This window comes from Geotrypetes seraphini, chromosome 3 (genome assembly GCF_902459505.1).
Source record: "Geotrypetes seraphini chromosome 3, aGeoSer1.1, whole genome shotgun sequence".
Taxonomy (NCBI): Eukaryota; Metazoa; Chordata; class Amphibia; order Gymnophiona; family Dermophiidae; genus Geotrypetes; species Geotrypetes seraphini.
In genome coordinates, this window is record NC_047086.1 from 124881384 (window position 1) to 124905583 (window position 24200).

General features: G+C 44.5%; 1 protein-coding gene across 3 annotated transcripts in view; it reads right to left on the reverse strand.

Moving 5' to 3' along the window:
• MSRA (methionine sulfoxide reductase A) overlaps nucleotides 1–24200 on the reverse strand; it is a 373438-nt gene that overhangs the window by 55434 nt on the left and 293804 nt on the right. The window contains exon 6 of one of the 3 annotated variants that reach the window (XM_033937808.1): nucleotides 1514–1892. The exons of the other annotated variants lie outside the window; for them this stretch is intronic. Coding sequence (XP_033793699.1) covers nucleotides 1833–1892 — 60 coding nt within the window. The 3' untranslated portion in view covers nucleotides 1514–1832. Of the gene's footprint in view, nucleotides 1–1513; nucleotides 1893–24200 lie in introns of those variants that run through there. 3 annotated transcript variants of the gene reach the window in all.

The window sequence follows — 24200 nt, forward strand, 5'->3', positions numbered from 1 at the left end:
ACTTGCCTTAGGTTTCTCATGATCACAAATGATTGCTGTATTGTTTTGTTGATTTGTGGTGGCATGGTGCAGCATCTGTCTATCGTCATTCCCAGAAGTTTTAAAGTGGGTTGAATGGGGTATGTGATTGAGTTTATTACTAGGTTTGTTATGGTTGGGGTTTTATTTTTTTCGAGAAGTATGAATTTTGTTTTCTCTGGGTTCAGTTTTAGTTTGTGGTCTTTCATCCATGTTGCCACTGTTTCAAGAGTTCTGTGTAGTGTGTCTGTCTTGGTGGGTGTTGGCTGATCAAAAGGAAGGAGAATGGTGATGTCGTCTGCATAGCTATAGGAGGTTAAGCCTATTTTGTCTAGGCAGGTGTCGAGAGATGCAATGTAGAGAGTGTTGGGGATAATGGCGATCCTTGGGGTATGCCACAGGGGTTGGACCACGGTTCTGACTTTTCTTTGTTTGTCTTTACTCTGTAGGTCCTGGATGGAATCCTTGAAACCATGTGTGTACTTTGCCTGTGATTCCTATTGTATTTAGTATTTGTAGCAGGATGTCGTGGTCTACAAGGTCAAATGCTGCGGTGAGATCTAGTTGAATAATCAGCATTTTTTTGCCTGTGCTGAGGTGTTGTCTAGCTGTGTCCAAAAGGGATCCTAGTAGTGTCTCAGTGCTGAAATTGGTTCTGAATCCAGACTGTGTAGGGTGGAGCAAATTGTGGTTTTCTAGGTAGTTGGTGAGGAGTTTAGCTATGAGGCCTTCCGTTAGCTTGACATATAGTGAAATTGAGGCTATGGGTCTGTAGTTGGATGGTTGATCTGTTGCTCCTTTTGGTTCTTTTAAGATTGGGGTGACGATGATTTCAGAGAGGTCTTGTAGGAAAAGCCATCTGTCAGCATGGTTTATATCCATTGCATGAGGAGAGTGCAGAACTTTAGGCTGGAGGTTTTTAATAGGTATGGAGGGCATTGGTTGAGGTCGCAAGCTGTGTGGCTGTGTTTTTTATAGAGTTTGTTAAGGTCGGACCATTATATTGTGGAAAAGTGGGACCAGGTTCTCTCTGCTGCAGCTGATTCTTTTTTTGTGGGGGGCATTGTGATCTCTTCTAGGTGGGTTGGAGTTCCTGCGAAGTTTGTCCTGGCAGTTGTAATTTACTTTAAAAACTTCTACCCCGCCTACAATTAAGCAGCTTACAAAATTAAAAGAAAGGCTTTCCACACATATATGCCAGTATACACACATAAAATGCTGCTTATAAAGTTACCAAAACTTAAGGAATCCTTAACTGGGTGGTATAAATAACCAGTATACAACAGATGACAATAATCCACTCAAATGAAAAGGTCTATATTTAATAGACTATTAACCATTCTTATTGGACCTGTTAATTAGTCATATTTTTGAACATACTGTTTATGCAGGTAAAGGCCTCAGAGTTAAGGAGTACTACGCTTATAGTCTCATCGACATTCACTGCCAGCGTAGATGTAATCAGTGTACATACTCCATCCTTCAATCACTAGCCAAAAACCTGCTTAGTGCATTTTTACTATTCATGTTTTACTTATAATCTTTTTATCCTTTTTTTTTTTTAAACCTTTTTTTAAACTATAACTTGTGACTAATTCCCTTCACAGTAAACCTCTGAATACAGACCACTTCAAAGTTTGAAAAAAGCTAACGAGAGTTTACTTATCTTTAGTCTTTTTGGTTTTTCATGTTCTGCTTTCACTCATAAGTTTCATTTACTCTGTGCCATCTCAGACTAACGGGACCAGGACCGGAGCTATTCCATGCTCTTGGAACCAGGGCTGGAGCTGACGCGGCCGGCGTTTCGTGGACCGTTAGTTTGTCCACTGCTTCAGGGTCAATTTCAGGGCACAGTGGTATTGCCTCTTGATATTCTGTCAGAAAATTTCAAATACTATTGAATATAGACCTTTTCATGTGAATGGATTATTGTCATCTGTTGTATACTGCTTATAAAGTTACCCCATAAGTAAAATTACACATAATGACAAAAATATGCATACTTGTGCATAACTCAGGTGTAGGTATGCTTGGAGGTGGAATTTGGGAACAGCATGGCAGTCTCTGTAAAGTACACACATTCATGTGTACTATATGCATGTACATTTATACAAGCTTCTAAGCTGGTAGAAATGTACATGGCTTCATTACAGTTGCAATTTTTGCAGCTTTTGTGAAGCAGTTTCAGAGAGACACATAGGTGCCTATGTAACTTTATAAATAAGATTATAACAGGCACCTTCTTGACTTTCCAGTTGTAAAATTACCTTCTATGGCCTTGCTGAGCCAGGAAAAAATTTGTTGGTATACCAGTGCATAGTAAGGCCTGCTAACTAGTGTCCTCCTCTAGATGGAATTTACATCAGGGTTTTGCTTGATTGTCTGGGGTGAAAGAGTTCTTTTAGGTGTAGTTATTCTGCAAAAGTTCCACATACCGAAATTTGGTTAGCATTTGTTTAGTCTCAAGAAAAAGTTTTTATCCCTGAGTGCCAGCCTATGAGGCACAACTTTGATGGGACTTTAACAACCAAAATATTCTTACAGTCTCTGAATTTCCCAGAGCTTACTCTCAGTCTTTTAAATCCAATAACAGTGGTAAATCACAATCTGTGTTATGTGACCTTGCTCACATTTGTTGTTCCTGTGAGTAAATATGCTCCCCTTTATCTTGAGAGTAGTGAGAGCTCCTTCATCTCCTCCTTCCCCCGCCAGTGCTGTGATAATCTTAATGAAAGTTTCCCAGGCCAGCCTATAGACCTTATTGAAATTTCAATCACAGCTCAGACAGACACATAAATTTGTGTATTAGATGTGGCAGAAAGCACCCTAGATTTGGGGAAGATTTTCTTATTTATTAAAATATCATCCTTCCATTTTTCTAAGTTGGTTTCTAACTTGAATTCAATCTGTTTTGAAATTAGGTCAATTCCCTTCTATTTTGGGAGACATCTTATTAATGTTAATTCTTAAAAATCCATTAGGAGGAAAACGAGAGCTCTCCAAATACAGACAAATAGCAAATATTCCATTATTCACAAAAGCATTAGAGGCTCTAGAAGCATAATATTCGGCACTCTTCCCAATCTGTATTTTTGGAAATGCTTTAGCGCAGAAACTCTTCTAAGTGCATTAGCAAATGAGCTGAGACTCTTATTAAGTAAAGGGTATCAAGCAATAATATTTGATCTACCAGAGATTCTCTTACATATGCTGAGCAAAACTGGGATAACTGGAAGGGTACTCACATGGTTTAATATTTTTTTTTTCCCAAGCTGAATACGAGTCTGAATACATAGAGTAAAACAAGATAGGGAATTCCCTGTCTCATTCAGGAATAGCTACTTGTGGAATCCTTCAGGGCTCTCCATTCTCTCCAAATCTTTTTAATATCCTGATAAATTCCCTTGGAAAGGCTCTACAAAACTTACAGGCAAGCTTGCATACTTATGCAGATGATATTACACTTCTCATTCCAATTTATTCCTTATCCACATTCATACTTAATGATATTATGTCCAATGATCAGCACTGTATATATGCTGTTGAGAATTGGGCTTTACAATATTGTCTGACATTAAGGGCTCCTTTTACTAAGCTGCAGTAGCATTTTTAGCGCGTGCGCTAGACGCTAACGCTTCCATAGAGCTGGTGTTAGTGTTTCCGCGTAGTGTGGGGGTTAGCACACGCTAATCTGCAGCGCGCGCTAAAAACGCTACCGCAGCTTAGTAAAAGGAGCCCTAAATGTTGATAAAACAAAGCTACTATGGTTAGGTCCCTTGCTGAACATATTACCTGACACCAAGATAGTCTTCAGAAATAACACTTCCTCTTTAAGAATTCTAGGGGTTATTCTTGTCTTTTGATACTCCCTGACTGCTCCTTCAGAGTACTCATCCCTTTGACTAATTCTGAACTTTAAAGACTTTTGTAATGTTCCCCAAGAATCAGTCCTATCTCCACTAGTGTTTAATATTTTTGCACAATATCTTGCTTGTTTTTACCCAATAGCCCTATATGCCAGATCTTTCCATCCTTCAGTCTAGTCTTGATAAGGTTGATCACTGGATAAATGAAAATTGCTTGGTCCTTAATCCATTTTAGTCAGTAGCTCTTTGAATCATTCAGCTGCCCCTATTCTCCAGAACATCCCCTTGTTTTGGTGGAACCTCTCAAATATCTTGGAGTGCTTTTTGAAGCACAACTCTCCTTTGCACCACAGATCATCACATCAGTGGTCAGTGGTTCTTGTCCTTAAATACCACGTGTCCTCCATCCATATCTGGATACTGAAGCATACACCACCCTTCTTTATGCCTTTGTCTCTTCTAATACACTCCTCAGGAACTGCCATTCATTATTTTACGGTGCTCACTGCTTTGATCATGTTTCACCCTTACTGAAATAGTGCCATTAGCTCAGTTCCATATAGAATTCAGTATTTTACAATAACTCATATAGTCCTTTATTCAGAGACCCTATCTTACCTCTCTTCACTTCTCTTACCAGCCACCAAACACTCTATGTTCCTCCACTAGTAATCAGTTATCAATCCCTTCTTAATTCTATAGGTTACTCTCTTTTTTTCTTTGTTGCTTCTTCCCTTTAGAATTTCCTCCTGCCCACTCTTAGAGCTGGATTTTAGGCTTGAGTAAATTGCTTCGATTCATGTTTTGAAAGGTGGAATATCAAGTCCAAATAAACATAAACATAATTTTACTAACTAGGAAAGTGTTCGGGAAATTTCATGAATTGCAGAGAATTTAGGATCATTAGGACAAAAGCTTTAATCCTCTTACAGATTGATTATTGTAATAAACTGTATGCTAGTGGAGCTGAAAAATTGAAAAAAAAATGTCTGCCAAATAGAGCAGCTAAATTGCTTTGCTGTGCTCACAGATGTAACACCACTTTTTCAGAGGTTATATTGGGTTTCTTTGGAGGATAGAATAACCTTTAAATTATGTGCTATGATATTTAGAATTGCACATGGATTAGTCCCGTTATGCAGTATAGCCTGGATTCTCTATAGCAGTGGTTCCCAAGCCCTGTCCTGGGGGGACCCCCAGCCAGTCGGGTTTTTAAGATATCCCTAATGAATATGCATGAGAGAGATTTGCATACCTGTCGCTTCCATTATATGCAAATCTCTCTCATGCATATTCATTAGGGATATCTTGAAAACCCGACTGGCTGGGGGTCCCCCAGGACAGGGTTTGGGAACCACTGCTCTATAGGGTGCTGATATTGGCGGCCACCTAAAAAGTGGCTGCGGATTGCATATCAGTCACGCGATGGCACCCTGATCGCGCCTCCATGAAAAGACAGGCACCAGAAATATAGACTAGAGTTTACCAGGCCTACATTTCCGGTGCTTATCTTTGCCATGAATCGCACCTACGTAGGCACTTTAGGTTAACTAACATCACTTACGTCATTAGCCACGCCCATAGTGGATTTAGGTGGCCTAAAGCGCTTATGTAGGAGCGATTCCAGAGGTGATTTTTTTTTAGGTGCTTTGAAACTTAATTAAAAACATTTGAATGGCGCTTTTAACTGAGTTTAGGCGCCTAAAAAATTGGCATTAGTTAAGAGAATCCAGCCCTACATGTTTTCATTACTGACTTTCTCCCTGTCAAGGAAAACATTATGCAGAAAAGTTTTCACTTAACTTTACAACAATAAGTAATTGGAAGTATAAATTGATTTTTTTCCCCTCCTCATTTTCATATAGGCAGCTAAAACCTGGATTCTGCTCCCAAAGGATATAAGATTTGAATCACACTATGGGGGGAATTCAGGTAGTATTAGGGCTTACACACTTTTAATGCACTTTAAGGGAATTGCATGTTAAATTCTAAAGTCCATTTTATATTTATGAGCTTTTAGGGCCAGATTCTATATATGGCACCTAAAAAATCAGCACTAATGCAACAGTAAGAATGATTCTTTTAAAGGCGCATGCTACATATTGAATGACACAGTGGCATTTATGGTGCACACGAGATGGCACACAGTGCAAAAGCAGTTGGTGCATAACTTTCCTGTGCAGCATTTACAGAATCAAGCCGATTTTGCACGCTGAATTGATGTAAGCATGTATGGACACCATGATGTCATAAGCACAGGGATTTATTTGATAAAATGGCTACATGGCGCAGACAGCCAAAATTTTCATTTGGAGACACAAAGCTGCTAGCCATATGAGGAAAGAAAAGTGCTATTTCATCCTCTCAGGCCAAAAGAGGACTTATTTAAAATATAGGAGGGCCTGAGAGAGACTAACAGAGGAATACAATGCCCAAGCCTCCTTTCTTAGAGATGTAAGTATAAAAATTGCAAAGTACTGTACATACTTTATCCTCATGATTGTATTGGTCAGCTGGCCCGGGGCAGTACAGGATGGGATGAACTGATTGCTGGGATCTGAACCAATTACTCCTGAGTGACAAGTTTGCTTTCTAACCAATAGGCTACCTTCTTACCTGTGTAGCGCTAACTCTTAGAACAGTAAAGCCTGCATCCCTGAGGAGGGAAGTATAAAACTAGTGATGGGACTTGAACCCCCACTCCCCAAAAGAAGGCAGACCCTCTTGCCACTAGGCTAGCTACCTCCTTTCCTGCTTAGCAATGCTCTTACAACAGTGAAGCCCATTTCCTTGAAGAGAGGTGTAAAACTCCAGCAGTCCAGGGGAATAGAAACCTGTGATAGGACTTGAACCCACCCCCAGTGAGAAGGCAGGTCCTTTTACCACTTGGCTAACTACCTCCTGCGCATTACCTTATCAGCAATGTCAGGTATTATCATAGCCAGTGGAGATTCCTTAGCAATGGAGTGGCGGGTTCAAACTTAGATTGAATAAAAATCAGACAAGTCAATGTATTCTGTAATGTTTGTAACCTTTTAAGCAATCCTTCTGACAATCCTATCAAAAGTGAATTACAGTAACCAATATGTGCTAAAGTTACAAAGGCATTAGTATTAAAGTTAGCTCTAACCCTATTTACCTTTTTTATGGAATCAAATATCCCTAGTATTTTTAGTTGTTTTTCTATCTTAAATGATGCACAAGTGTGCTTTCTATATTTGATTTAAATGGACCCTCTAATATCAGGTATTTAATCTTATCATTATTCAACTATCTAAAAGCTGATGTTCATTTAGGCAAAATATCTAACCCTTTAATTATTAGATGATTAATCTCAGCCAAGGAGTCTTTAAAATGTAGAATCAAAGGCATATACAACTGTGCTTATAACTTTACATACCCCTGACAGAATTTAACTAAGATATTTACTATTTGTGGAAAATACGAGTGATCAGACTAAAGACATTTCTTTTATTTTTAATGTGTTTCTAATTAAACCATTATGCATCACAGAATAGTACAAGCATTAAATAAACCATAGCAATACATAAAGGGCATAATAAAATGGTCCTGTTCAAAAGTTTACATACTTATCTGCCACGATTCCCTCCCCCCCCCCCCCAACTTCCTGTTTCCTCCTGGGTGGATCACAGCACAGGGAAAGCTTCGGGACAACGCCAGCAGCTTTAGAGAATGGCTGCCGCACCAGAGCCCTCTGAAAAAAAGATTTTGACTTTGAAGGGAGATCGGGAAGGTGAGGGGAAGGGAGATGGACAGATGGGGAAGGGATGCCCGAACCGCAGGTCCCCTGGAGCTGCAAGGCCCAGGGCAGCTGTCCTGTTTGTTGTCCCCTAATACTGTCCCTGGTCTAACATGAATTGTATGTTTGAGTTCTCTCCAAAGTGGCTCAATGATGTTGAGATCAGGAGACTGTGAAGGCCACTCTAGAACCTTCACTTTTTTCTGCTGCAGCCACTAAAGGTTCAACTTATGGTTATATAATCTGGACCTATATGCTCCATCTCCTCTGGAAAAAAGCCTGTCTCAAAAGCATAATGTAAACTAAGATATATAAACTCCATGAATATAGTTGAGACATTTTTCATCAGAAAAGCAAGACAACTGTACAAAATACAATAAGATAACGCTTGTTTTTTATAGCTGACTTCAAGTCAGCGTAACTAGACATAGGGCTCCTTTTACAAAGCCGCACTAGCGGGGTTAACGCGCGCGACTTTTCATCACGCGCTAACCCCTGCGCTGGCCAAAAACTACCGCCTGCTCAAGAGGAGGCGGTAGCGGCTAGCGCGTCCGGTGGTTTGGCGTGTGCTATTACGTGCGTTAAACCGCTAGTGTGCCTTTGTAAAAGGAGCCCATGGTGAATGAGGACCAAATTCTGTCTAATAGTATCCTATCTAACATGGCATCAGAAAAAAAACTCTGTATCAGATGAATTCTGACAGTTTAAAAAAGATCTAATTTTCTCTATTTTGGTTTTTTAAAAAGTAGCCAAATCATCTGGAGATGGAAAATCATTGTCTGTGCTAGATAGATCCATGATTTTAGTCATTTTATTCAAAATTTGATATAATATTTCCATATTAAGCTTCTCACTCCCAAATAAAAACATAAGGGCCTGATTCTTAAAACGGCATCCCGATTGTAGGCGGCGGTAGGCATCCTACTACCGTCCAATGGACCAATAGGGATACACTTTAAAAAAAAAAAAAAATCAATGCAGCGAACGCCTACAATGTAGGCATCTGACTCACGCCAACAGCCAGTGTAGGTGTGGCTTAATCCAGAAGTGGTACGAGTCAGATGCTTTAAATCTAGGCCTGTAAAACACTGGCCTGCATTTAACGTGTCTTTACAAAAAAATAGATGTGATTCTGGACGCAGCGCCTACCGGTGATTGACACGTGGTAGGTACCTGTTTTGTAGGCGCCTACTGTGGCAGGCGCCATATCCAAAATCAGGTCCAAAATATATTTGTTTTAGACATTTAAGAGTCATTTGTAATTATTTATGGATTGCCTCTAGCAAATCCTATCCTCATTCAATGTTTTATGCGACTCTACAGGGCCCTCCACAGAGCCATGGATTAGAGATGGAAGCATGGCAAGATGCTGGTGCTCAAAGGCAGAAACAGAAGATTTTGCTCCGTCTGACTATTTTGTGTTTCCAAACCTTAAGAAGGTACCTTTTTGTAGTTTTATAACCACACTCAAAGCAGTTTACATATAGGTACATCAAGCATTTTCCCTATCTGTCCCATCTAATGGACCTGGGGCAGTGGAGGATTAAGTGACTTGCCCAGGGTCACAAGGAGCAGTGCATAGTTTGAACCCACAACCTCAGGGTGCTGAGGTTGTAGCACTAACCAGTACACCACATTCTCATTTGAAAGGACAACAATTTTTGAGTGATGTGTAGGTGATTACAGCAGCGGAGCAGTATTTCAGTGACCAGACATCAGAGTATTTTTTGGGAAGGGTTACAGAAACTTCAGACACGATGTGCCAAGTGTGTTGAACTTAGCGGTGAATATGTGGAATAATTTGCAAGTTTCATGGCTCCATGCCATTTCCTTCTTGGCTGGGCTGAGAACCTTTCAGGGCCCCCTCGTATAAAATACTGAGTGGAGTGGAGTGGAGTGGGTAGATGCGAGTTGCTTGTTTACTTTTTCCAAAAATACTAGGACCAGGGGGCATGTAATGAAGCTACTAAGTAGTAGATTTATTAAAACATGAGAAAATATTTCTTCACTCAATGTGTAATTGAACTCTGGAATTCATTGCTGGAGAATGTGGTGATAGCAGTTAGATTAGCAGGATTTTAAAAAAGGTTTGGATAATTTCCTAAAACAAAAGTCTATAAACCATTATTGAGATGGCTTGGAGAAATACACTGCTTATTCCTAAGATAAGAGGCATAAAATCTTGGGATCTTGCCAAGTACTTGTGACCTGGGTTGGCCACTGTTGGAACAGGATACTGGGCTTGATGGACCTTCGGTCTGTCCCAGTATTTTTTTGTTTTTATTATGTACCTAATATATCACCCCCCCTCTCTTTTATGAAGCCCTGTTAGACTTTCTTATCACCAGCCGCAATGGTATTAGCTCCGATGGTTATAGAATTCTTGTGAGTGTCAGAGTGATAAAAAAAGCCTAACACAGCTTCATAAAAGGGGGGATAATTATTTGTCTTTTATTGAATTATTCAAAATTTCAATAAAAATAAAATAAGACCTGCAGTAAAATAGTGTGTGTTAATGGTGTTAGCATATATTAACTACTCTAATGTGGTAGTGCATGATAGTATTCTAATTGTAAATTTGGGCACTTAAGTCAGTAAATCTTTTAAGGGAATTTTTCTGAGAGAGGGTCATTTTACTATGTTACTACGTTACTGATTTCACTGCACAACAAAGTTTTTGCTTCCTGAACACTGCTGGGTGTTTCTTATAGAATTTTGGGTGCTGATCATGAATATTACATCAAAAATTACCCATCACGTACCATTTCAGAGAAATCTTCAATTTTGTCGTGATTTTTTCTTATATTTGGATGCAAACAATTTTTTCTCCCATAAGTGTCTTATCAACAACGGTTTGTGCCGCCTGGGTATGTCCATGCATAAAATCTAGCCAGGTTGGAAGCTGTTTTATGGAAGATGACATCCTGGGCATGTCTGGGCAGGTCTGAACGAGCTTGCGCTGTCTCACCATGCTATAATGGTGGCTTCCATACACCGATCCTGCTCATTTGGTTAATATAGATAGTCCGTGTGTGTATATAGTATCAGTATAGTAAAGTATAGTAGTATAGTAGCTGTAGCAATATAACAGTAAGTAAGCTTGATGCTATAGACGTTTTGGTGTCGGGCAATATGTCTCGTCGGTGTCGTAACAGCCGCGACACATTCTGCTATATCTGTGGGGAATATACACTTACGCCTCAGAGACGTTCGATGACTGCCCTTGTAAAGAAAGCCTATCATCTGTATTTTGGCTGCAAAATAGGTGATCAAGACAAGCAATGGGCGCCTCACATTTGCTGTGCGACATGTGCTGTTAGTCTGAGAGCCTGGCTCAGAGGTACTCGAAAGACGATGCCATTTGCTGTTCCGATGATATGGCGAGAACAGAAAGACCATGTGACGGACTGTTATTTCTGTTTGACTAATGTGTCTGGTTTCTCTGCCAAAAACAAGAAGTCAATTGAATATCCTAATCTGCCTTCAGCAATGAGACCCATGCCACATGATGACAGTCTTCCAGTTCCGAAACCACCAGAGGATTGGACCTTAGACGAACCAGATGAAGAAACTGCAGTGCAGGGTTCTAACAGTGACATTGACCCGGATTTTGAACCATCCTCATCAGGCGATCCACATCTGATAACACAGTCCGAATTGAACGATTTGGTCAGAGATTTGGGTCTGTCAAAAGCAAAAGCTGAGCTGCTAGGTTCGAGACTGCAGGAATGGTGTTTGCTATCACCAGGTACGAAAATTTCTGTGTTTCGAGACCGGCATCATGATATAACCAAATTTTTTGCACAAGTCGACAGTCTCTGTTTCTGTTGTGACATTGAAGGATTGTTCTCGGTCTTTGGTTGTGATCACAACCCGGAAGAGTGGCGTCTTTTCATTGATTCGTCAATGTTAAGCCTGAAAGCTGTTCTGTTGCACAATGGCAACGTTTATCCTTCAGTACCTGTTGGCTATGCAGCACATATGAAAGAAACATATGAGAATATGGAAATGTTACTAAAGTATGTCCAGTATACCAGGTATAACTGGAATATCTGTGGAGACCTCAAAGTCGTTGCTCTGTTACTAGGACTGCAGCTTGGCTATACAAAGTACTGCTGTTTCATCTGCGAATGGGACAGCCGAGACAGAGAGTCGCACTATTCTAGAAAGAACTGGCCACTCCGTAAAAAGTTAGTTCCAGGACAGAAAAATGTAGCACATGAATCGCTTGTTGACCCGACAAAGATATTTTTGCCTCCTCTTCACATTAAACTGGGACTCATGAAGAATTTTGTGAAAGCAATGAACAAGGAAGGGGAAGGTTTTCGTTATTTAAGACAGATGTTCCCAAGAATAACTGATGCCAAGATCAAAGAGGGTATTTTTGTTGGCCCCCAGATCAGACATGTTATGAGTGACAAGCGATTTGAAGATCTGTTAGTTGGGCCGGAAAAAATTGGCTGGAAAGCCTTGAAAGACGTTGTTGACAATTTTCTGGGCAATTACAGAGCCCCAAACTACATTCAGCTGGTAGACAAACTTCTCAAAGCATACAAGAGAATGAAGTGCAATATGTCACTCAAGATTCATTTCCTCCATTCACACTTGGACTTCTTCCCCGCAAATCTCGGTGCTGTGAGTGACGAGCACGGTGAAAGGTTTCATCAAGACATAGCTACGATGGAGAAACGATACCAGGGCAATTGGAATCCGTCAATGCTTGCCGACTATTGTTGGATGCTACAACGTGATGCACCAGACACTGAATATAAAAGAAACTCGGGAGCAAAACACTTTTAATTCTGTTTCATTTAGTCGCTTGTGCGAAACGTAAACTTGACTATATATTTTATTGTCAGTAAACATAAAAATGTCTATTTCTCATAGTTCTTACGTGATGCAGTAAAACCAAAACCATATTTGAGCATACCAAGTTGGTACCTGTCATAATCACCAAAAACTTTTCAGGAATCAAGACTTAACCAAAAAATTGTTGTGCAGTGTTTTAGGACATAATAATAAAGTGGATGAAGTCTTTTTTTTTTTTTTTTGCTTTAGCTGCTGCTCTGTGGACCGCGGATAGCCAAGCCTCGTGCGCGTTCCTGTTTGCCTGGAGAGGAGCGTGGGAGCACTGCTCCGCCCCCTCCCGAACCCAGCAGGAGACCAACGACTTCAAAACAAGCCGCGCCATCAGAGCACAGCCTTTTTGCTTTAGCTGCTGCTCTGTGGACCGCGGATAGCCAAGCCTCGTGCGCGTTCCTGTTTGCCTGGAGAGGAGCGTGGGAGCACTGCTCCGCCCCCTCCCGAACCCAGCAGGAGACCAACGACTTCAAAACAAGCCGCACCAACGGCGTGCAGCCGTTCGGCGTGCCGTCGAAGGCGCAAGTCAAAGGCGCGTGCGCCTTAGCACGCGCCTTTGCGAAGCACCTGGGCGAGGCACCCGCATAGGAGGCCTTTGATTCCAGCACCCAGAACCCTCCAACCCAAGCCTAGACCACTGAAAATACGTAGCCGACCACAGGTCCCCACTACAGGCACACACATCGCAGCCAGACCGAGCCACAGCTGGAGCAACCTACAAGTGAGCTCCTTCTCACGGGACAACCCCAACAAGACCAACTCGCCAGACTCCAAATCCCACGGAGCCAGACTTGATAGCCTAATCGGATAAGTATCACTGCTGCGTTACTGTTAGTCACTGTATTTCCTTGCTAGACCTTTGCATACTGTAACACGAAACAGCACACAGCCTATTCACATCACTCAACAGCTGCCTACACATCCTCATATACAGTTTACGCAAGATAAGAATATCGTAACCAGTAACCCCCCAGACTGCCTAAATACTATGTCGGTTTGTACTCCGCAAATTGAATGTTTTTGACATTGTTCTGAACTGTATTGGATAATTCTGTAAAACATTACATTGCACTGTATGATTGGATTTCACTGTATTGTACCATACTCTACTGGTCTTTACCATACGGTTCGTGACCTACGAAAACCTGTTCTCTACAAATACTCCCCATCTAATCACACTACCCTCGAAATACCAAGCAACTAATCAAGATAAATAACGCTCCAAACGCTTACAGCGCCCCATCCACTCACTCATCGCCCCACTACGCCCCCCCGCAAGCGCTCAAATCATATCCATTGCGGTTGGACGAGCCTTTCACAATGGCCTGGCCAAGCACAAAACGATGCATAGCACTATGCCTACTCTACCTGCTCACTACTAGGTTCTGCATCGCAGACCACTCTAACGCCTCCCCCATCCCCATCTATGTCACAACATCAGTAAAACCCAAACCCCTGACTTATACTCTCCCCAACGCACAAGACCACCCTCACACCAACCCGACCACTATCCCCCCTCACCCCAACTAAACCCCACGCAAAAAAACCACGAACCCTAAAAAAACTGACGTACACCCACTACTCCCCAACCAATCACCCCAACCAACAGATCTTACACGGTTGTTACCTAAATATCAGATCAATAAGGAACAAATCGACTCTGATCAAAGATTGGCTGATTGAAACAAACCCCGACTTCGTCCTTCTTACTGAAACCTGGTTGCTATCTGACAAGGACATCATCATTAAAGATTGCCTACCCCCAGGATTCATGATCCTCTCACTAGCCAGAACTTGGGATAGAGGCGGAGGACTTGCAATAATCTTCCAAGACCAACTAAACTGTACCACTCTCAACACAATATCTTCGCCCAATGCAGAAATTCTAACCATCTCTCTAACGCCAAAATTACTGTCCTCCGCACTAACCATCACTCTATTCTACATCCCTCCAAAAAAATGGACCACGTCCAAAGAGGAAACGCGGAAACGCTACTAACCAATTCATTAACCAGTCCTTACAAACTACTATGCGGGATATTAACATCCATCTCGAACAAACTGACCAATCAGAAATCTCGGATTTCTGGACCCTGCTCACCCAACTAGGCTACGACAAACACCCCCCTATCAAAACCCATCAAAGAGGTCATCAACTAGACCTGGTGACTCTCTCCAACAAGGAACAGATCAACCCCACTTTTTACTGGAAACAAGGCAACTGGTCAGACTCTCTATGGTCTGACCACCGTCTATGTAGTTTCACCATTGGATGCCAACATAAGCACCCCAAAAATAGCAAAACTAGAACTACTAAAACCCACACTACCAGAAGAAAAATCGATCCTACGGGGGGTCATGTGATGGCCGGCACCTGATCGGACGCCTGGACGCGGAACTCCGTCCTCTCTGCACCGTTCGGCTCCCCTAACGCCTGCCGCCGCCGAAATTTTTTTGATTGTTTTGGCTCCCTTGAACTTTGTACTTGATGTTCTTCTCGTTTGGTCACACTTTGTATCTTCTCGTATGCATTGATCCTTCAATAAAAATATTTTCAAAAAAAAAAAAAAAAAAAAATCGATCCTACGGAATTTTGGTCCCAGTTCGAAATCAACACCAAGCCAACCGAAGAAACGGAACAACTCATGAGCACCTGGATCAAGGAGAGTACCAATATACTAAACGAGATAGCCCCCATTAAAACACGCAGAATAAGAACCACAAACAAAGAGGGCTGGTTCGATTCAGAACTACGGCTATTTAAGAAGGATCTCAGAAAAGAGGAAAGACTATGGCAAAAATCCAGAATCCCAGAACATAGATTGGCCTGGAGACAAAAACTAAAAAAATACAAAAACCTCACTAACGAAAAAAGAAAAAATTTCTACTCCCATAAAATCGGTAACACTAAAACCAACAGTAGTAACCTCTTCAAACTGGTCAATGACCTATACAACATCGAGACCTTCACTAACACACACGAAGAATCCACCCTAACGGCCAACACACTTGCAGTCTTCTTCAACTCCAAGATTCAAAAACTAAGGTCTACACTACCCACCATACCCAACCCCCTCGAGCAGTTCCCAATTCTCCCAGACCTGGATATATCTAACCCTGACCCAGGAACTAGAACAGACCTAAGCTGGAAACAATTGACTGGCACACCTTTAATACCTATTACAACAAATACACACACTCCTTCTGCAAATTAGACACATGCCCTCTGAACGTCATGAAAGCAGCCCCGCCCCACTTCAAAGCAAACATGATGACATGGGTTGACTCCCTTCTATCCACAGGAAACTTCCCGTCCGAGCAAGGTCACATTATGATCACTCCAATCATAAAAAACGTAAAAGAACCACCAAATTCCCCAGCTAACCACAGACCGATCGCAAGCATCCCCCTATTTACTAAAATAGCAGAAGGGTTGGTAAAGGCAGAACTCGCAGCATATCTCGAAAAATTCAACATCCTAAGTGAAAGTCAGTCAGGTTTCCGCGCAGATCACAGCACGGAAACCATCATAGCCTCCCTTCTCGACCACCTCCACACGCTCTTCAGCCAAGGCTCAAGTGCCCTGATAATACAACTTGACCTGAGCAGTGCTTTCGACCTGGTCGACCACACCATTCTCCTAGATTGCCTGGCCCACATCGGCATTTCTGATCAGGTCCACAACTGGTTCCAGGGGTTCCTAAGAAATAGATCCTACAAGGTCTGCAAAAACAACGCGTTCTCATACAGCTGGGACAACAGCTGTGGGGTCCCTCAAGGCTCGCCGCTGTCACCCACCCTGTTCAATATCTACCTGGCCTCCCTAGGAAACCTCCTACACAACCTCAAGCTCAAATTTTTTATATATGCAGATGATATCACAATAGCCATCCCACTAACCAATTTCTCACAAGACCTACTTAACCACATTACAAATATTCTTAACCAGATTGAACTATGGATGCTCTCTTTCAGACTTAAACTCAATCCCTATCAAACAAAATTCTTCCTAGCCACCCCCAATGACAAAATCAAAAACACTACAATTCAACTGAAAGGAATTACTTTCCACCTTGAATCCACCCTAAAAATTCTGGGAGTCACTCTGGACAAAAATTTATCCTTAGAAAGCCACACGAACCTCATGGTCAGGAAAAGCTTCTCCGTACTATGGAAACTGCACACCATAAAAAAATACTTCGACGACACCTCTTTCCGCCTACTGGTACAATCCTCTATCCTCAGCATTCTTGACTACTGCAACATCATTTACCTTAACACCATGAAGAAAACCACCAGGAGACTAAAAATAATCCAAAACACCGCAGTGCGCCTCATTTTCGGCCTAAAGAAATGGGAACACGTCACCCCCTTCTACCACCAACTACACTGGCTGCCTTTCGAATCAAGAGTCCTTTTTAAATTCGCATGCTTCTGCTACAAATCGGTAAATGGTTCTTCACCAAGCTACATCAACCCCCACTTTAACCTCTATCACATAAACAAGAAATCCCGTAGAACTCAACTGTTCGCCTTCCCCTCGCTTAAACTCTGTCACCTTAAAAGATTCATAGACAAAACCTTCGCCTACCAAGCAGCCAAGCTCAACCCATGGCTGGCCCAAATGATACTCGAGGCCCCCTCCTACCTCGACTTCAGAAAATCACTCAAAACCTATCTATTCAGCAAACAAGACCCCTAATGGCCCCTCCCTTGCATATTTACACTTCGCCCGCCCCTTCCTCCCCCCCCTGCTCTCCTCCCCCCTCATAATAGCTTCTCTTCCCTTTCCTCAACAAGCTCTCTCCATACCCTGTCAATTTCGGTTTTCCTGTTACATTGTTGTTAATTTCTTCAACAAGCTCTCTCCATACTCTGTCAATTTCGGTTTTCCTGTTACATTGTTGTTAATTTGTTTGTAAATCTGCGTGCAAACGTAGATCCTAATCTAACTGATGTAAACCGCCTAGAACTCACCGGGTATGGCGGTATATAAAAATAAAATTATTATTATTATTATTATTTTATTAATAAACTTGTAAGTAAGCTATAGAGATGAGCAGAAACCCTTTCCCCATTATTGGTTTATTGCTTTTAACATTTTTTTTGTATGCATGTGTGTTTGTAGGATTGATGAAAACAGCACCTTGGAAGAAGGGAAGGAGGCATACACAATTAACATCAAGTTTCCTCTCCTCTACTGGTGACTCACCCACATCTTTCAGTTCATTCTTTCAAGTCTCTCCCACTCTCCAAATAGCCTCCCACTGCTTGCCAAGCAGTCATAATCTATAATTCATCAGCATGCCAAGCATCAAACAGCTGCTGCTCTTTTTATGTATGAAAATGTCTTTGGACCAACAACAATTGAATGGACCCTGTACTTAAACACCACCTGCCAATAAAGAGAACCTGGCTATTAAGACTGCATAATAAACTGCACTAGCTATTTATCAGTGCACCTTTTAGATTGGAAATCTGAGCAATACTCTAATAATGAAGTTAAATTTTGGGAAGGCAACTCCCGTTGGACCTCTCTAGGAGGGTATAGATCCAGAACAAAGAAACACAAGATGAGTTATTTCTTCATAAAGGGGGTAATTTATAAATGATTTGAGCATGTGAAGTAGTGTTTTACACACTCAAGGAGGTGCTTATAAAATTACCCCCACACGTACGTGCATAAATGCAGAAACTAGGAAAAAAGCAATATACATGTAGACATATTCCTGAAGGCAGAGAATGGGCATGTATCTTGTGAAATACAATAGCAATCTATACACAACAGCTCCACTAAGCTTACTCAACCCTAGAGCTATTATACACCACTTCAAACTAAACAGAGGAAAAAGCCTCAGGTTATGAGTGGGCTGTACTATATTACAACTCCACTCACCAACATCATAGGCATAAAAAAACCTCTGAATGGCTAAGCCAGCTGACTACAGAAATTTTTGATTAGTGCAGTGGGCTAAGAACCTGGGGAACTGGATGCAATTCCCACTGCAGCTTCTTGTGACCCTGGGCAAGTCACTCAACTTTCAAATGCCACAGATATAACTTAGATTGTAAACCTACTAGGAACAGCAAGTATCTGCATATAATATATGTAAACTGCTCTGGAGCCATTCTATGTCAAGTGGTCTAAGCTAGTGGTTTCCAACCCTGTCCTGGAGGACCACCAGGCCAATCAGGTTTTCAGGCTAGCCCTAATGAATATGCATGAGAGAGATTTGCATATAATGGAAGTGACAGGCATGCAAATCTGCTCCATGCATATTCATTAGGGCTAGCCTGAAAACCCGATTGGCCTGGTGGTCCTCCAGGACAGGGTTGGGAACCACTGGTCTAGGCCTCTCCACTTGACCATCCCAGAAGATGAGGAAATTTTTACTGAAAGTACAATAGGACATGCAATGAATATGTGCAAAGTCTTAGAGCAGAATCTCAACTTCTTCTAAAGTTAGCGGCCACTTTTTTCATTCCATGGAAGATAGTGAAATAATGTCAACTTTTGGTTCAGGTTGTGGAAAGGATAGTTGTTTGACCAAGCTAAAAATCATATTTCTTGTAAAACGTTTTGTGCTGAATTCAAATATACTACTCAGATCATTGATGCATTCTTTGGTGTATCACTGGGGGACCACAAAATTTATGAAAAATTTGTCATGGAATGCACAGGCAAATATTTGACACAACATAGCTCCTGAACAGAAAGCACAACAGGGCTCAGATTTTAGGTACTGGAAGAGATTACAGCCAGTTAGTGCCCCATAAGCTTTTAGGCACACTGTGCTTTTCTTTTATGAGATAAATCTTTTAAGATTATTGAAAAAATGTTATGCAAATCTTTACCTATATTTAAAGTCATATATATATCACAACTATATATCCTTCAATCTCTTTCTTGCACCATTTGAAAGAGCAATGTTTTGTCTACAAAACTCACTGAGCCACATTTTTGACTCGCTATTCCTAATAGCTTAAAATAGGCCTGAAAGTACACCTTGGTTTCAACCTACCGTATTTTCACGCAAATAACACGCACCCGTATAAAACGCGCACACGTGTATAGCGCGCAGAAATCACGATGATAAGCACAAAAACTTTGGTATAACGCTCTCACGATTATACCGCGCATGCTGCCCGACTCTCCGTTCACCCCCCTGACTTCCGTGCACTGCCCCGCCTCTCCGTGCGCTGTCCCGACTCTCCGTTCACCCCCCCCTGACTTCCGTGCACTGCCCCGACTTTCCGTGCGCTGTCCCGACTCTCCGTTCACCCCCCCCTGACTTCCGTGCACTGCCCTGACTTTCCGTGCGCTGTCCCGACTCTCCGTTCACCCCCCCTGACTTCCGTGCACTGTCCCCCCTTGAAGGTCTGTCCCCATCCTGAAAGCCTGATGCCCCCCCCCCGACGTCCGATACATCCCTCCCCCCGAAGGACCGCCGATTCCCCAACAATATCGGGCCAGGAAGGAGCCCAAATCCTCCTGGCCACGGCGACCCCCTAACCCCACCCCGCACTACATTACGGGCAGGAGGGATCCCAGGCCCTCCTGCCCTCGACGCAAACCCCCCTCCCCCCAACGACCGCCCCCCCAGCCGACCCGCGACCACCCTGGCGACCCCCACACCCCCCTTCCCCGTACCTTTGGTAGTTGGGCCAGAAGGGAGCCCAAACCCTCCTGGCCACGGCGACCCCCTAACCCCACCCCGCACTACATTACGGGCAGGAGGGATCCCAGGCCCTCCTGCCCTCGACGCAAACCCCCCTCCCCCCCAACGACCGCCCCCCCCCAAGAACCTCCGACCGCCCCCCCAGCCGACCCGCGACCCCCCTGGCGACCCCCACGACCCCCCCACCCCCCTTCCCCGTACCTTTGGTAGTTGGCCGGACAGACGGGAGCCAAACCCGCCTGTCCGGCAGGCAGCCAACGAAGGAATGAGGCCGGATTGGCCCATCCATCCTAAAGCTCCGCCTACTGGTGGGGCCTAAGGCGCGTGGGCCAATCAGAATAGGCCCTGGAGTCTTAGGTCCCACCTGGGGGCGCGGCCTGAGGCACATGGTCGGGTTGGGCCCATGTGCCTCAGGCTGCGCCCCCAGGTGGGACCTAAGGCTCCAGGGCCTATTCTGATTGGCCCACGCGCCTTAGGCCCCACCAGTAGGCGGAGCTTTAGGATGGATGGGCCAATCCGGCCTCATTCCTTCGTTGGCTGCCTGCCGGACAGGCGGGTTTGGCTCCCGTCTGTCCGGCCAACTACCAAAGGTACGGGGAAGGGGGGTGGGGGGGTCGTGGGGGTCGCCAGGGGGATCGCGGGTCGGCTGGGGGGCGGTCGGAGGTTCTTGGGGGGGGACGGTCGTTGGGGGGGAGAGGGGTTTGCGTCGAGGGCAGGAGGGCCTGGGATCCCTCCTGCCCGTAATGTAGTGCGGGGTGGGGTTAGGGGGTCGCCGTGGCCAGGAGGGTTTGGGCTCCCTTCTGGCCCGATATTGTCGGGAAGTCGGCGGTCCTTCGGGGTGGGGGTGCGGGTGGTCCTGCCGGGGGGGGGGATGTATCGGACGTCGGGGAGTCGGCCGGGCAAGAGGGCTTGGGCTCCCTCTTGCTCCGATCGTGGATGCGGGTGCGGGTGGGAGCGCGTGCGAGCGGTCGTTCGGGGTGGGGGTGCGAGTGGTCCTGCCGGGGGGGGATGTATCGGGGAGTCGGCCGGGCAAGAGGGCTTGGGCTCCCTCTTGCTCCGATCGTGGATGCGGGTGGGAGCGCGTGCGAGCGGTCGTTCGGGGTGGGGGTGCGAGTGGTCCTGCCGGGGGGGGGGATGTATCGGACGTCGGGGAGTCGGCCGGGCAAGAGGGCTTGGGCTCCCTCTTGCTCCGATCGTGGAAGCGGGTGCGGGTGGGAGCGCGTGCGAGTAGTCGTTCGGGGTGGGGGTGCGAGTGGTCCTGCTGGGAGGGTGAGTCGGGCGGGGTGGGAACTATGTTTTAAAACTTTTGTATACCGCGCTCACGCATATAACGCGCGAGGGGTATGCGCGGTAGGTAAAAACGCGTATAACGCGCGCGTTATATGCGTGAAAATACGGTACATTTAATGTTAAAATATGTTGAAGATGTAGCTAGGCACTGGAATAATGAGAGAAACTTTGAATTGGAAATTTACAGCTTTCTAATAACTAATTTTTTATTAGGATGAAAAATGAATATGATCAAAGAACAGTATGGTGAGGAAAGAGTAACAATTTCAAAGTCAAACCATGCTTCACAATCACTTCAAACGCTGCTCATCATGCAGCTAGCCTGAGTATAATGCATTGAATTTGTTGACAATATTGGCCAACACAGTCCGTGAATAGCTGTATTGCCTTCCTGCTGAGGTTGGAGCTTCAAGAACCATAAAAATATGTTCTTCTGAAACCCACGCAGTATCTTTTTTAATGGGCCAATGAAAAGATTGGGCAGGGCAGGGCCTCGTAGATGCAAAAAGTTAATTAAGGCATCATTGTGTTCTGAGGAGCTTTCAGAAATATTTCCAATCCATCAATAACTGTCATACATGCAAGCAACATGCAAGGCTGCAGGTTCACATGTTGAATAAATGGAGCATTATCAGCTTTAGTGTCCATTTTGATGGGCCATTTACAAGAGTATGTGTAAGAAGTGGATGTCGTAACCTGAGTTAGCATGGCAAGCCAAACAAGCTTAGCTGCACCATGAAATTTCACACCTCTAGCTCATTTGCATATTACACAATAGGATGCCAAAGATGACCTTTTTTACCATTGCATGTACGCATGGGAATAATGTATGCACTTGAGACCTAACTTCTGGTCAAAGCAAGGCAGGGTTAAATATGAAACAGAATAGTTTTTGTAGCAAAAAAGATGCTCTTTCAAGTGATATAAAACATTTTAAAAAATGGACGATGTACAGTTCAGATATTTTCACCCCAAAAATTGTCAAAATTTGAATAAAGTACTAATATTATTTTGTGTAATAATATCTTTGCTTCCAATTAGCTGCAAAGCCTCTTAATGCAAATCCTATGTGCATGTCATGCAGGGCCGCCATCAGGGCAGTACCACCAGTCCTGCATTCAGGGGCCCGGAGCTGACAGGGGGCCCGGGCTCCCCCAGGGTCCTAGGCCACAGTCTAGGGGGAGGGGCGGTCCGCCCCACGTGGACAGGAGAGAGCTGGACCGGGGACCCGCGGAGTTCAATACATCTCGAGCCGCGAGGCTCGTCTTCTGTTCCTGCCTGCCTTGCCGCTCACATATAGCCGATCGCAAGTGTTCCCCGATGTCAGTGCTGACGTCGGAGGGAGGGCTTAAGCAAAGCCTGCCCTCCAACGTCAGCGCTGACGTCGGAGAATACTTCCGGTCGGCTATTTGTGCGCGGCAGGGCTTGCAGGAACAGAAGACGAGCCTCGCAGCTCGAGATGTATTGAACTCCGCGGGTCCCCCGTCCAGCTCTCTCCTGTCCACGTGGGGCAGACCTCCCCTCCCCCTAGACTGTGGCCTAGGACCCTGGGGGAGCCCAGGCCCCCTGTCAGCTCTGGGCAGGAAACAGAAAACAAGCCTCGCGGCTTGAGCTTCGTTTTGCTGAGAAAGTTGCAAAGATGGGCTGGGAGGCAAACGCGGAACACAAAAGGGGGGAGGGAGTGCGTTTTGGACACAAGGCATGAACTTGGGAGAGAGGAAGGGAGGGAAAAAGATGCTGAGGTGGGGGAGAGAATGGGTTTTTGGACACAGAAGGCATGGACTTGGGAGAGAAAAAGGGAGGGAAAGAGATGCTGAGGTGGGGGAGGGAATGGGTTTTTGGACACAGAAGGCATGGACTTGGGAGAGAGGAATGGGAGGGAAAGAGATGGTTGTGTACACGGAGAATAGAAGAAAGGAGAATTTTTGGTCATAGGGAGTGAGTGAGGTACAGAAAGTGGCATACCAGGGTGGGGGGGGGCGGTCCGCCCCGCCCCGGGTTTACGTCCCAAGGGGGTGCACAGCTGGCCACCCTCCAGTGTTCTCCCTAGGCCGGCAAACTGCGGCTCTTTAGTCACTTGAGTGCCACCGCCGCCATCGGGAACAGGCCGGCGCCAAGTTCTCCCTGCTTTTCCCTGTGGGGCCGGCCAACTCTTGCCACTCGCGTCAATTCTGATGTCGGAGAGGACATTCTGGGCCAGCCAATCGCTGCCTGGCTGGCCTAGAACGTCCTCTCCGACGTTAGAATTGACGTCGGGTGGCGAGAGTTGGTCGGCCCCGCGGGGAAGAGAAGCAGGGCGAACTCGGCACTGGCCTGTTCCCGATGGCGGCAGTGGCAGCCTATTCCCCAGTGGCGGTGGCAGCATTTTCCCAATGGTGGTGGCATAGGGGAGGGCAGGGAGAAAGAAAGAAAGGGGGGACAGGAAGCCAGAAAGAAAGAAAGGGGGCAGGGTGAAACAAAGAAAAATGGGGCACGGAAAGAGAGAGAGAGAAAGACAGACATACAGAACGAAAGAGGGTGTGGAGAGAGAAAGAAGGGGGCAGGGTGAGAGAGAGAAAAACAGACATACAGAAAGAAAGGGGGTATGGAGAGAGAGAAAAAGAAAGAAGGGGCAGGGTGAAACAAAGAAAAAGTTTGGGGAGGGAATGAGGTCTGGAGGAGAGGAAGCATACAGGAGGCTGAAAGAAGGGAAGAAATATTGGATGCACAGTCAGAAGAATAAAGTGC